The following is a 14,553-nucleotide window of genomic DNA, read 5'->3' on the forward strand; positions in this document are numbered from 1 at the left end:
CAGCTGGTAAAGTTCTAGTTCTTGACTTTGGGGATAGTTACAAGGATGTTCACCTTATAATTCACTAAGCAACATGTATGTTTTGCATGGTTTTGTGTTTTTATAATGAAAAGGTAAAAAAGTAAAGTATCATTTGCATATAGGTATGTTAATGTAGAAAAAGGGGGTTCTTGATGAATACCATATTGATATTCAGGATTTACGGGGAGAAGAGATGTGCACGTTTTGCTCTGAATATTTTTGTGTTGTGACTTTGTGCGAGAGCATGTCTGTACATTTTGGATAGAATTACAGAAAAAAAAATGCTGGCCCAAGTTGTGACACACATGGAAAGATCAACCTGATTAGAAATTGAACAGAAGAGGACTTAATAGGAGGGACAGAGAGCCCACTTCCACTGGGGGCCTGCTGGATCCATGGGAGGAGAAGAAAAGCCAGGGCACTGTGACTTAGGAAATTGTCATTTATTTGAGAAACAAAACACAGCTGCTCTTAACTTTTAGAACCATGAATATTCAAGCTTCTGTATTTATTAAACAAACAGATAAGTGTACTTTCATTCTACAGAGAGGACCCAGAGAAGCAGGATCACAAGGGTCATTAACAATTCGTAAGAACAGAGGCCCAGAGCATTTTGCCACCTGTACCTTGAGGCCTCCTAAAAGGCTTCCTTTCACAATTCTCCTTTTCAGTGCCTGCTTTTCTTTGATCATCAGCCAGCCCTCAGGTTCGCCCATCATTGAACATTAGTGATAACACACGGTAGGCTTCTTGTACTTGTCACCTAAAACCCTAGAGCTCCCCCAAGTCTCTAGGACAGTAAGAGTTCTTTTCCCTGAAGTCAGGCGATTAGCCAGAAGGCCCACCTCACTGAGAAAGGATAATCTGTGATGAAGAGTGGACCCATTAGAAACCAAAGTACCACCTGGAATTTGTCACAGACATAACCCTACTGGCCGGTGTCCCAACTTCTAGTCCTTAACTCCAAACGTCAAAGGCATCGATCGCTGCTAAAGAAGACACGTTTCACGACGTAAAGACAGGCGGTCATCAGGGCGAGCGCTTAGGTGGTGTGACCTGCTTTCTCTGTCGCTATCTATCTATCTAAACAGCATCGGGCTCTATGGCTTATTTTTTAAAAACAGCAACACTGAAACGAAAGGAGCAAACCACATAATTCCACTTAATGTGTGCAATTCGGTGGCTTTTTGCGTATTCAGAGTTGTGCAAGCATCGCCACAATCTGGTTCAGAACACTTTCAATCACCGCCGAAGATCTGCATGGCCCTCAGCAATCACTGCTTCCCCGTTTCCCACTCTCACCACTGCCTGGTGCCCCTCAGCTACTCTCCGTCTCTATGGACTGGCTTATTCCAGACATTAGCTGTAAACGGGATCCTAGAATGCGTGGTCTCCGGTGACTGGTGACTTGGCTCAATGTCCTAACAGGCATCAGCGCTTCGTTCCTTGTATTTCTCTAGGATACTCCACTGCACGGATGTAGCTCGTGTTACTGACACGTCTTTAGCCCCTTGTGAGTCCATCCCCGTGTGGGGCACTGGGCCGAGGGAAACAGTCAGCCAGGCAGCCTCTGCCCCCCAAGAGCTGAGACACCCCCCACCCCGACCCGGGAAAGGCAGACCCTGACGCCAGCCATGACGGATGCAAAACAACGCAGACACACGGGGGAGAGGACTTTCCATGGCGGGGGGACAGAAGGAAGCTGAAGAAGGTTCAAGGGCGAGTGGCACTTCAGACACATCCTGAGAATCTATCCCATGAAGGGAAAGGCACTCTGGGGGCGAGAGGACCAGCAGGTCGCAAAGGCACAGGAGGGTGAACAGTCCAGGAGCAGAGGAGCAAGAAGCAGGGGTGGGGGGCGGGGGGACTGCCGTGGGCAGGAGCATCAGGTGCCAGGTCAGGGGCCTGAAGTTAATGCTCAGGTTCAGCGATAAATCTTTATTTATTTATTTTTTAAGCCCTGCCCATTGTTGATAAATAAGATACAAAAACAATCATAGTATTTCTTAAAAATAGTTCTCCATTTGGGGCTTCCGTCCCTCCCTCTTCGATAAAGGTTCCAGCTTCCAATTCCTCAGAACCCCTCACTGTCTGCGGAAGTCCCTCGTCAACTTCCTGCTCCTGGAAAACGAATGAGCCCAAAAACCTCCTCAAAAAGCAAATATTACCTTTCTCAACACTGAGCTTTACCCAGGCCAATGTGTAGTTTTATTGGAGTGGCACACAGGACCTGCAGGAGGCTGGGGGAGGAGGGAAGGGCCCTGGAGGGTGGGAGGCCCCGGGGTGGCCCGACCGCATCCCCCGGCAGCGCCCGGAGCCCCTGGGGGAGGCCCCCACCGGCTCCCCATCTTGCGACTGGGATGAGCACACATTGTGAGGGACAGTGTTCACACGTGGCAAAGCATCAGGAAGGCGTGTTTCAGTAGTACTGAAGGCAAACCTGGTCCATGGCCAACCGTATTCTGTAAGAAGCAGCAACAAGAAGTTGGTGAACCGCGTCCCGTCTGAAGAAATGACCCCAAACCTAATCCAACCCGGAACAGGTGGTCGTTGAGGGCAGACCCGCCCGACGGGGATCACGGAGGCTGCGTCCAGTCTGAATTCCTCCACCGCGAGAGGGAGCCGCTGGTGGGAGGAACGCTGTCCAGGGGCAGAAAGGGCTAGAAATGCCGCTCCCGCCCGCCTGCAAAAGGACCCCGGGCCCGCAGGCCACGTGCGCGTTTACCTGTCAATCGGATAAGGCTGCTCACAAAGGTTGACCAGCACGTACAAGTGTCTCAGAGCGTGCTCGTACTAGGGGCGAACAAACCAGAAGGACACAGTCAGACAACATCTCACCACACCAACCACTCTTGACTCGGGAATATCCTACTTTCGTGGTTACGGGGGTAAAGCACCTTGACCTGTGGTTCTTGACTTTCTTTGGCTCAGGGACTCCCCCTCCCTACCTTTCAGTAACCTGGTGAGATTTACGGGCTCCCTCCCATGAAAAAGGCCCCTCCGCCTGGGGGCTGGCAAGCCTCCTAGAGCATGTGGCTGCCAGCTCAGGCCTCCTGACTGAGGGCCCACCATGACCCTGCTCCCCTCTCTTACCTAGGACTCCCCCCCACCTTGCCCACCTGGCTTTTGGCTCTGGGAACCCCATGCTGGGAGGGACACAGGGAGGAGAGAGGATGGGAAGTGGATGCCAAGCCAGATGGCCCCAGGCAAAGACTGAGAGAACCCAGAATGTTTATCCTGCAAACCCTCCAGGGGAATATGAGAACTCTCAGGGGGAAGAAGGAAGAGATCCACTTTGTGTGATTCCAGAGGGCTAAAGAGTTAACACCGGAAGACAAAGCATTGATTAAATATGGGGGACATTTTTTATTTTCACCTAAGAAAAGCATTTTCCTTACAAAGTTAAATAAAAGAAAAAATACAATCGAGAGCTTCCAAATATTGGAGAGCCACCTCCAAAGTGCCCGGTACCCCATCTTTGGAAGTACTCAAGCACGACCAGGTGTGCACACCACGGCCCGATAGAGCTTTCTACGGTGATGGAAATGTTCTATCAAATTCTCCAATTCGGTAGCCGATGGCCACGTGTGGCTACTGAACACCTGAAATGTGGATTCAAGCAGCCCTTCGAGGCGAGTAACTACAGTACGGAAGAGCACAGCTCTAAAGCAGAAGCTGGTGAACTTCTGCTGAGAAGGGCCAGACAGGAAATATTTTTGGCTCTGCGGGCTGCATGCACTACTCGATTCTGCTGGAGTGGGAAAGCGGCCATAGAAACTATGCCACAATTAGAGCATGGCTGGGTTCCGATGAAACGATTTCTAAAAACAGGCTGTGGGCAGGATTGGGCCTGGGGGCCAGTCTGCTGACCCCTTCCCTAGAAGGCTCCCGGCATCACATGGTGCTCACCACAGACACCGTCCGACCTGACTTTCTACCAGGGCCTGACTTCAACAGTAAATCCTGGGGAGGGGTCAGAAGAGACCGGGGTGAGGGATGGCGTGTGGCAGGGGAGTTGAGTCATGACCGGTAACTCCTACCCACCGGACAACTGAGTGTGTCTGGGGCCAGGATTCATGGTCCGTGAGTCTGGCTGACCCTCCTCCTCTTGTCCCCATCAAAGGCCTCTGAATGAGTGCGCTGTTTTCTGAGCCTAATGGAACCTTCTACGAGGCCGGGCACGTGTGATTTCCAGCGGGCGATATTAATTTAGCTCTGAGGGTTTAAGATGCAGGGAAGGGCTCCGTGGGCCCGGGGAAGGCGGCGTGCGGAGGCCAGTGGCCCCGGGCCCTGGCCTTACCGTGGAGGAGTGCCAGTTGAAGCAGCGTGAGCGGAAGTGCGACACGGCTGCCTGGTAGCAGGCGTGCGCGCTGAGCTCGGCTCTCCTGGACAGGAGCCCCTCGGCCTCGGCATCCGAGCTCGCGAGCAAGGAGACCATCTTCTGCACGGACTTCTGGATGACGTGCCTCGCCTGTGGAGACGCACATCTTCTCAAAATATACCTTATTTCAGGCAGTCTCTCTCGGAACCCTGGATCAGTCAGAAGCTCGTTCAAAGTGATCTCTTCATGGGCTTCTAACCCAGTGTGTTAAAACAGATGCCAACAGGGGCGCCTGGGCGGCTCAGTCGTTAAGCACCTGCCTTCGGCTCAGGTCATGGTCCCAGGGTCCTGGGATCGAGCCCCCGCGTCGGGCTCCTTGCTCGGCAGGGAGCCTGCTTCTCCCTCTGCCTCTGTCCCTCTCCCTGCTCGTGCTCGCTTGCTTGTTCACTCTCTCAAATAAATAAAATCTTTCAAAATATAAAATAAAATAAAATAGATGCCAACAGAGGCATCCTGCAGGAGGCAAGAGAGGTGCGGGAGAGACTTCTCTAACAGCCAGAAACCTTTAGAAATAGCCTGCCTTTTCGGGGTCTTCTGACACGGTGGAAACATTTAAATCTAACCACCTGAAGAGCAGCCCTGGCCCACTCTGAGAACAGGGGTGGGTGTAGAAATTGTGCCCCAAAGTAGATAGCTGTCCCCTGACTGGTGCTGTGTGTTCACGGGCACCTTTGCCTATCTATTCCAGAAACCACCAGAAAGAGGGGCACAGAGAGGGGCATCGTTTCCTTCCCAAACGATGAGTGAAAAAATACCCCACTACAAAATGGGTTCACTATTGTTATTTCTAAATCAGTTAATATTTTTAAAATCTCACTGTCATTTCTAATGCAGCACATTTCACCACAACGCCACATAAACAAAAGTGCTTTGGAATCAAAATTTTAGTAGGAATATGAAGAGGTCCCCGACTAACAGACTCACAAGTATGAGGACCTCTGTATTACACTAAGACCAGCAAAAAATATAATACCAGACGTGGGGCACCAACTGCCAGGATTATTAGAGACAGGAATTTAAACCGGATCACAGGGATGTGTTATCTTTCCTAGCAAACGCAGCCAAATGCTCCCGAAAGCCCGAGTGCTGTGCTGGTGAGGCTGACGAGTCACCAGAGAGCGGGCTCCGCTGAAGGAGACCACCTCCGCCCGGCAGCCCACCGACTGCAAGCTCTCCGGGTGCTTCTAGACGCACAGCAAGAACTGGAAACGAGACTCTGCCAGTTCTAAACAATCGGATGAGCTACTGAAAACAAACTCAGTAATCGTAAAAGATCGCTCAAACATTTTAAGGAAGAATTTTAGGCTATGACTATGATTTCCTAAGGCCGCAGAAACTTTGTGCGTTGCATTTTTTTTTTTTAAACCATGATTAGCTAATAACTCACCAAGCGGCAATATTAAAATGTTTTCTAAGCAACTGGGTATGAAAGAGGGCAACGCCCACATGCCACGACTTGCTGGCAGGATACAGGCGAGAGACGGCCCCCAGTCCTCTGCTGCCTGCTACCAGAGGTCAAGATCAGCTGACTAATGGAGAACGAAGAGAGCCACTGCTCTGCTCACTGCTTCTCTGTTACACGGAGCACAGAGGCTAGTCCCCTTTCCCACAGACTCCCACGTGGCAGGAAGAGGGGTGGCCCCGGAGTGCTGTCACCTAGCTCCGAGCGGCGCTGGGTAACCGTCAGCAGGCAGAGACCAGGGCCACGCACGCAGCCCGGTGAGGCTGGGGGCCGTCGTGGGAAACGGTTCCTTGGACCGCTACTTACGTCCAGATGCCTGTGGATCTGCTCCACCAGATTCCTGGACTCCTGCAGATCATTGGTGCTCATCAGCTTCCTTTTCAGGATGGCGAGGGGCACCTCAGGGCTTGGGGTGAGGTCAAGGTGTTTGACCGGAGGCAGGGAGATAGGAGAGCTGGCCTTGTGTTTCATACCCTGAAACTGCATCACTTTCATGGTGGAGATGGACTGAGGAGAGAAGGAGAGAGCCAGACTGAGCGGCAGACGTGCCAAATGTGTCCTGGGTCCTGCCTCTCCGTGCGAGGTTCACAGTGCACACCATGTGGTTTCAGGACCACCGAAGGGCCACGGGCGCAGCCTGGAAACACGCACCTGGCCCTCAGTAGAGGGCAAGAAAACACATCCAAGCACCTGAAATCCACCAACGATGAACTCTGAAAATACCTGGCTTCCTTTGCAGGAGAACCACTAATTCTGTCACCTCTGGAAGGCAATCACCGCTCCCCGGTCACGCAGAGCTTGGACCAGGGTTGTTTCAGCCAGGGGCGACCCTGGGTCGTGCTGCCCTACCCGTGCTCACCTGCCGGGCCCCAGCGCCTGGGAGCAGGAAGGTGCAAAGCACAGGTTAGAGTTGCGGTCAGGGTCCACTGAGCGGGACAGAGCTAAAGCCACAGTGGGGCCGGCTGATGGTCAGGGCCAACAGGCACGTCAGCCAGGCTTTGTCTGCCCGCGCTGGTCACTCCAGACTGGACCCCAATCGGAGGGAAAGAAATGCTACAAGCGATCCTGTTCTTAAACCACGCAGCAATTGGGGCACCTGGGTGGCTCAGTCCGTTGAGCGTCTGCCTTCGGCTCAGGTCATTATTCCCCGAGTCCTGGCATCAAGCCCCGCATTGGACTCCCAGCTCAGCGGGGAGTCTGCTTCTCCCTCGGACCCTCCCCCCTCTTGTGCTCCCTCTCTCTCTCAAATAAATAAAATCTAAAAAAAAAATAAATGAACCAACCAACAATAATCTAAAAAGTTCTAAAACAAAAAATGAAATACACACAAATATAGAGCAACACGTAATGTTTGGAAAAGATCCATCATAGCCCGTCAACCAAGACCAGGAACAGCCAGTGCGGAAGAAATCACAAGGCGCACAGGAAGCCCGGGGCAAAGAGCTGCGGCCAGGTGCTCTCTCCCGCTTCAGTTCCACCCCCCCACCCGCCCCCACGCAGCCAGGGCCGTGCCACCTCTGATCCTGCCTCCTCTGAGTCACCTTTCCCTCGCCTTCTCTCTGCTCCCTGCTCCCCCACCACCACTCAGAGGCCTGGCCAGGCCCGTGGCATCCTGAGGGCACGTCTCATGGCCTGTGCCTGCCCTGCTGGCTCCCAGGCTCCAGTCCACACTCTGCCCTTGAGGAGCTGGAGGGTTGACTGGCTCACAAGGGTCTTCTAGAAGGACAATGCTTGCATCCAAGGAACAGATCTCAGCTGCTGAGAGCTCAGATGGTGGCAGGCCACCTGGGGAATGGCGTTTGGTCACATGGACAGGTGCACAAACCACCTCCTCTGCACATCGCAAGGGTTAGCCCCTGCCCCCCATGGTGACACATGAGGCCCAAGCCTTCAGCAGCCACCTGCTGTGACCTCTGTCCAAACAGCCCTGATAAACTTACCCATTTAACCACCTAGGTCCCTTCTGAACAGAGTTGGGGGGTGGGGTGAAGTCCCTAAATTCTAGCCCAAAGGTAAAGGTAACCCATGTGCCAGGCCTGCTCAGGGTTTCCGATGCACGACCTTCTTTAATTGCATGCTAAAGCTCTGACCAAGGAGGAAATGGAGATTTGGAGAAGCAGCTTGTCCCAAACCTCACAACTGTGCGAGAGTGAAGCTGGCAAGGTCTGATTCCAGAGCCCGGGCATGATGCCCAGGATGCAGAGCCACCCCGCCTCTCTTCACCGAGAGACGCACGTTCCCAGGGAGTCGGCCTGAGGCTCCGCCATCAGCGGGAGCGGGGGGCTGCCCTCCTCACCTTGTTCCCGTACTGCATGACGTGGCTGGTGTTGGTGTGCGACTTCACCAGCTGGTACTGCTTGTGGAGGGTCTCTTTGGTCAAATCCTCCTGCAGAGAGGAAAACATGGAAGTCCTCTGACCATCAGAGCCGACGGCTGGGCCTCAGCAGTGCAGCCGGACCCCTGAGGGCTCACCACGTCTGAGTCCTCCATCCAGTTGACGCTGTACCAGTCCCCCAGGTACGTGGATCTCTTCTCGTCATAGTAACAGGCGTAGGATGACTCCGTTGGGTTGGCAGCGGTGGTCGCATAAACTAGTAGGGATTCAAGACACCTCGCCATCACACTCTGTTCCCCACTGTGGGTGGGTCCCACCGGCAGCGTGAGCCTTTCCCTCTTGCCTAGTGCCATCAAAGCTACCAGCACGGGGAGGGCACGAGGGCACGACTGTACCCAGCCCTGTGAATTTGGTTACAGTAACTGTCTAAAATTAAACGTGCAGAAAGAGAAGCTGGTTGATAGACACTTTCTGCAGTAGTGCGCAAGCACACACGCTCAGCAGGAGGCCAGGCTATTTCAGAATAACACCGAGAGATTTTAACAGCTCTGGAAACTCGAAGAACATGTACCTAATTTCATTTCCAGAGAAAGTTACCATCGCAAGGGTTAGCCCCTGCCCCTGCCCCCCAGTTCGTGTACTGAATGAACACTTTGAACATACATAATAGCTACCACTTACTATCTAACTACTATGGGCTCCGAATCGTGCTGAGCAAATGTTAGCACTTAAAATGCACCACTCCCCACAGACAGGCACTGTCTTTAGCCCCATTATACAGATGGGGATAACTGAGGGTCCAAGAGGGTATTGCCCATGATCGGACAGCCAGCAAGCAATGCATCGCAAAGGACCAAAGCTGGTCCAAAGACCACGTGACCTTGGACTTAAGTAGCTTCACCAAAACCTGGAAGAGGGCCATGCGGCTCCCATCAGATTCTTTACTCCTGGACCACTAATATTGAAAAGAAGTCCAGAGCTGCCCACAGATAAGCCCTCACCCCCACTTTTGTGCACCAGGCTGCCCTATGCCCCTACTTATATAGACCACTTGGTTCTTCCCGTTGGCAGAATCGGAGAATGACCAACTGTGCCGCCAAGCAACCTGCTCACCCAGCCTGGCTCAGAGGCCAGTGCTCCCACCACCTACCGTTGATGTCGGCGGGCAGGTGCCTCATCATGGACCCAGACTCACAGGCTTCAATGTAGAAGACCATCTGTGAGGCAAACGAGACAGGCGACCTCACACCCTGGCCCGGCACAGACCACACAGGGATGTCAGTCTGGCTCTGGCCACTCTCCTCACCCATTCTTAAGGATCTTTTTACTCTTGCTTCTGGGAGAGATCTCTGCTGGGAAGGCTACAGAAGCTGCTGTCATACAAACCAGAAGGACTCCAATCTATTCGTCGCTAACAGACTAAAATGATCTATCAGTTGACATGATGCAGGGCAAATGGTGCCACGGATAATGCTAAGGAGAGCTGCTCTGCCGTCCAACACAAGGAGACAGTGCGGCAGGCCAATCTGCACATTTCTATCCCGGACGTGCTCAGGCCATTCAGTTTGTATAAAGGCTGCCAAGGCGGGGGGTGGGGGGTTGGGGGGTGGGGGGGTAAGGGCCAAAGTGAAATAAGATGGTGGTATTTTCCTCCCAATGGCTCCCAAACTGGAGTCAATGCTAAGAACAGTGGTCTTCAAACTGTGGTCCCTAGATCATTAGCGTCGGTGTCAACTCAGAAAGGCGAATTCTCAAGCCTCTCCCCAGGCCTCTGAGTCAGACTCTGGAGGTGGGGTCCACACCCTGTTTTAACAAGAGCTCTAGTGATTCTGAGCTAACTAATAGCTAATGCCCTAGAATCACTAAAGGTGAAACCTGGAAAACCAGCGGGCAAGACTGATCACAAGGACACTCTCCAGAAACAGCCATTTGGAGTTGGGGGTGGTCATGGGGTGGTAGGCTCTGCGTCTCCCACCTTTCTCACACTCCTCCCTGCCAGGCTACCCCAAGTGCTGACGTTACCTTTTGGTACATCTTGTGTTCATACATGTAACGGATGGTCTCATTCAGGTCCTTCACGTGAAGCTGTGAGGGAAGAATATTGACATTTGGACCAACATATCAAGAGAAACCATTTGCTAGATAACACGCTAATAAAGCCCTAATGCTGCTTTGTAAATTCTTAGTTATCAGCCCTTAGAAAGAATCACGGTAACCAGCAGCATTATCCCAAAGCGGCGCCTCATGTGTTTTATTCAAATATTTAAAAGGGGGAAGAGAATGAGCCTTCTCATTCATTACTTTGTCTGGAGTATTCAGAGGCCGTGTTCTATTACTGCGTCTAGTGCCACGTACCCAAGTCTGGAGACAGTTTACTGAGGCTGGGATATGAAGAGAAATGTAGGCAAAACCTGAGATGCTTCTGGATAGATTTCAAGCTGCTAAGCGTGGCCCCTATACTCGCCTGCCACACACAGAAACCAACCCTGGTAGAACATTAGAAATACACATCACAGGCTGAATGTCAACACCAAGCTTTTGTTTGCCCCTCTCCTACTTTGTCCTCACAATGTTAAGAAAAATGGGCGCCTGGGTGGCGCAGTTGGTTAAGCATCTGCCTTTGGCTTGGGTCGTGATCCCAGGGTCCTGGGATCGAGTCCCGCATCGGGCTCCCTGCAAGGGAGCTGGGAGCTTGCTTCTCCCTCTGCCTCTGCCTGCCACTCCCCCTGCTTGTGCTTGTGCTCTCTCTCTGTCAAATACATAAATAATGTTAAAAAAACACAAAAACACAAAAAACAATGGGAAGGAAAACTCACATCGTCATTCGGAAACACCAGGATACCAGTAGCTCCGTGATCGGTGAAGTAAACGAACACGTGATCCCGGGGGCCGCTGCCGAGAGAGGGTGACAGGCAAGGGGAGTCAAAGTTGACCAGTTCCTATCCCCATTTCCATTTCTCTGAAAAGCTGCTGGAAGAAGAGGCTCGAGGACGACAGTCTCCCAACCAGACACAAAGAGGAACACAGGACCTGCTGTCAGCCCTTGCTCCCTGCTCCCGCTGAGGGTTACCCTGAGCCACAAGGCACACCAAGAGCTTCAAAACTATGAACTATGGCCAGGGAGGAGGGGACATCTGCTGGGCAGCTGGTCATATGGACCGGGTGTGATGCAAATAGTGGGGTCCTCTGGTAGTCAGGCCTCACGTCGGCAGCCACCCTCTCCAACCAGATCTCCCCCAAATGAGGAAGGAAGCCAGGACACACAGAGGAACATAGTCCTTCAGCTCAGACTTCTTCCCTGCCGGGCCCCTCAGCCTGCACACCGTCGGCCCACCGTCTGCCCCGCCCACCTGCCCACACGCCTCCTCACGCCTGCCCCTGCCCTCTAGCCGCAGAGGAACGGCGCCACTTGCCAAGCATCTGAGACGGTCTGCAGTGTCGCTAACCCACATCGCTAACCCACGGCCAGCGGCAAGCAGTGGGCTGGTTTTCCCCAGCCCGAAGGTTAGCGCTGTGCGTGTGAATGCGCGCCTCTCCCCACCGGGCTGACGTCGAACACGGCAACCTGACCGGCTCCAGCCTGACCGGCTGCGGGGCTCCGGGGCTCCGTGCCTGTCTCGGTGCAGCCCGCCGGCGGTGGAACATACCAGCACGAGGATCCGTGGACAGCAAAAGAGCAGTGGGTTTAAGTGACAGGGAACATTTCATTAACAATAATGAGGGACCCTGGCTCCTCGGGTGAGTTCGGGACAGAAACGGGCTCCCCAAAATAGCCACCAGCTCTGCGCAGCCCGTCTGAAGTCAGGACGAAGCTCCCGGCTCTGTCACTTCTCAGCAGGAAACAGGCCAAGAGTAAAGAGCACCACCTGTTTCGGGTGCCAAGTCATTCAGGAAAGTGTGAGAGCCATAAAACTGCCATTACCTCTTCAAGACCTTTCCAGATCCTTTGCCCTTCACCGCTTCCTCATCGCCTCTCAACACGGCAAGGAAGTTTTGTGGCGTGACATCCTACAAAGAATTGGAAGTCAAAATCAGACGCAGCTGTGGTTCCAAATCCGAGCATTTGCGGAGTCCGTAGCAGAACTGGGCCAGCGGTCCACACGTCTTCAAGGCTCCAGGTTTAACAGCAAAGACTTTGGAACCAAGTAAGACCCAAAGCAAGGCCAGTGTTTCTGGGGCCTGTGCATGACCCCTTGTCAAATATTGTCTTGCCTTTGGCTGATGGCAACTAGCAAGCCTGCCATTCCTTTCTGACCATTACGAAGTCCATGTGGGGAAACCCAAGGGTGCTGGAAGGTAGGGACAAACAGCAGAGGAAGAGCGAAGCCCCACAGAGGCACAGCAGAGAGGGAGGAGAAGCATCAGCCCTGGGCCTCCCTTTGCATTCAATATGCTGCCTACAAGGTCAAATCCCAAGGACACTTGATGTCCTTAAAGATTAAAGATAACATTGGAGGCACCTGGGTGGCTCAGTCATTAAGCGTCTGCCTTTGGCTCAGATCATGATCTCAGGGTCCTGGGATCGAGTCCCGCGTCTGGCTCCTTGCTCAGCGGGGAGCCTGCTTCTCCCTCTCCCTCTGCCACTCCCCCTGCTTATGCTCTCTCTCCCTGTCAAATAAATAAAATCTTAAAAAAAAAAAAAAAGATAACACTGATGTCTGATCATTAAAAAAAAGCAAAACAGAAAAGTATGGGGGGGGGGGGGAATCACCAAAAATTCTACCACCTAAGATTCCAGACATTTCGTTGTCTCACTATATAAAAATAATTTCATAAAAATTGGATCATCGATATTACACGTATGATGCGTTCAATTTAAGTGTACTTGAATTTAAAAGAAACTGAAAGAATTGCTGAATTTCAGATAAATGCTTCTTTACCACCAGGAATATTAGTTCCTACACGACCTCTCTGAAATCAGGAAAGAGACTATGGTGTAAACCACAAGGCAGCATCATTACTGCTTTTAAAAAATGTGTTAATTGATACAGCTTGAATCGACTGGGAGGGATATAATTTGGAAGTGATAAACAATAATAACAATTAATGAAAAACGATCTCGGCGAAATCCAGGGATGCTCTGCACCAGGGCCAGTGCTAAGAAAATTGATTTTCAAAAAAAAAGCACAGATCTATAATTGGATTAGCACCAAGATCTCAAGAAAATCGGGTTTTACTGAAGGAAATCTATTATCAGGCTTAACGTATAAGAAGACTAGAAACTAAAAATCAGTAGACTACAACTTATTTCTAACTTTTTTCCCCGTTTTTTTCCCTTGGCTTTCTTACAAAACTCTCAGAAATTACTCCTCAAGCACGAATCTTACTAGAAACATGAAGCAATGACCAGAGATCAGTCTAGTGAGGTTCTGACCCTGGAAATGCAAGAACGAGGGGAGAGCCATCCCTGGAATGGAAACAGACCATGCTGCCTCCAGCCCCGCACCCCTCACCTCGCCGGTGTAGTCCTTCAGGACCCCCGCGTACACGTCCGAGCCATTGGGTCTGTTGATCACAATTCCTGGTGTGGGGTTGCTGAAAACCAAAGGACACCTCTGAAGCATGCAGTGTGACACGCCTCTGAAATCTGTCTTCAAAAACATGCCCCCGTTACGTATACAAGTAGTAAGCGACTGTGTTTGCCAAAGACGTGTCTCATCTCCCGCACGGTCACCCATGTGCCAGGGGCTTTAGAGCTGGGGGGTCTCAGGCAGCCCACAGGCCTCGAGTTCTCGGCGGGAGTGGTTAAGGGCGGTCCCGGAAACTGAGGACAGGTGTGCCTGGCCTCCTGTGGGAACCATATAGCATCCTGGGGGCAAGATCTGAGCAGAAGACCTCCCAGAGCAAGACTACTTACAGAGAAAGCCGGGACAAAAGACAAGACTTTGATACAAGAGCTAGGCGTGAAAGCTCAGAACGGATTATGAGGTGGTCATGGGATCACCCCTCCTTGGCTCCAGCAGGGAAAAACAAGGAGTGGAGCGACTCGCACCGGTAAAGTGTAGTAGCCACAACCTGCTGCCCCCGATTTCCTTAAGAAATCAGAGAAGCAGGCATAAGAGAACTGGTTGTAAAACTGAATTCAACAAATAATAAAAGCAAATAAGCACAGAAAGAAGGGTCGTTGGATCTGAGCTACAGAGAAGAGTCTCCCAGGCGCGGGGCCACAGAGGCAACCCCCCCCACCCCCGCCGGTTCGGAGGTCAGGAACAAGCACTGCAGAGCTCAGTGGTGAGCTCTCCAAGCCCAGAAGGAACTTACACTTTAAACTCTTCCAAAGCACCGGCCCCAAACACCCTTCAGCGCCCAACTCCTATGCCACCGCCATTGGCAAGGTGCCCCGAGCCATGTTCC

The 14,553-nt window shown here is 52.2% G+C and overlaps 1 protein-coding gene across 1 annotated transcript in view; it reads right to left on the reverse strand.

Annotated features, from left to right (window-relative positions):
* Positions 1–438: 438 nt before the first annotated feature.
* Positions 439–14,553, reverse strand: part of LGMN (legumain) — a 33,740-nt gene continuing 19,625 nt past the window's right edge. The window contains exons 4-14 of the mRNA XM_032405818.1: positions 13,653–13,734; positions 12,122–12,207; positions 11,016–11,091; positions 10,222–10,284; positions 9,350–9,416; positions 8,337–8,455; positions 8,161–8,250; positions 6,171–6,371; positions 4,322–4,492; positions 2,747–2,814; positions 439–2,483 (exon numbers count right to left, since the gene is read on the reverse strand). Of these exons, the coding sequence (XP_032261709.1) occupies positions 2,441–2,483; positions 2,747–2,814; positions 4,322–4,492; positions 6,171–6,371; positions 8,161–8,250; positions 8,337–8,455; positions 9,350–9,416; positions 10,222–10,284; positions 11,016–11,091; positions 12,122–12,207; positions 13,653–13,734 (1,066 nt within the window). The 3' untranslated portion in view covers positions 439–2,440. The remainder of the gene's footprint in view (positions 2,484–2,746; positions 2,815–4,321; positions 4,493–6,170; positions 6,372–8,160; positions 8,251–8,336; positions 8,456–9,349; positions 9,417–10,221; positions 10,285–11,015; positions 11,092–12,121; positions 12,208–13,652; positions 13,735–14,553) is intronic.

The sequence above is a fragment of the Phoca vitulina genome, unplaced genomic scaffold (assembly GCF_004348235.1).
Source record: "Phoca vitulina isolate PV1807 unplaced genomic scaffold, GSC_HSeal_1.0 scaffold7, whole genome shotgun sequence".
Classification (NCBI taxonomy): domain Eukaryota; kingdom Metazoa; phylum Chordata; class Mammalia; order Carnivora; family Phocidae; genus Phoca; species Phoca vitulina.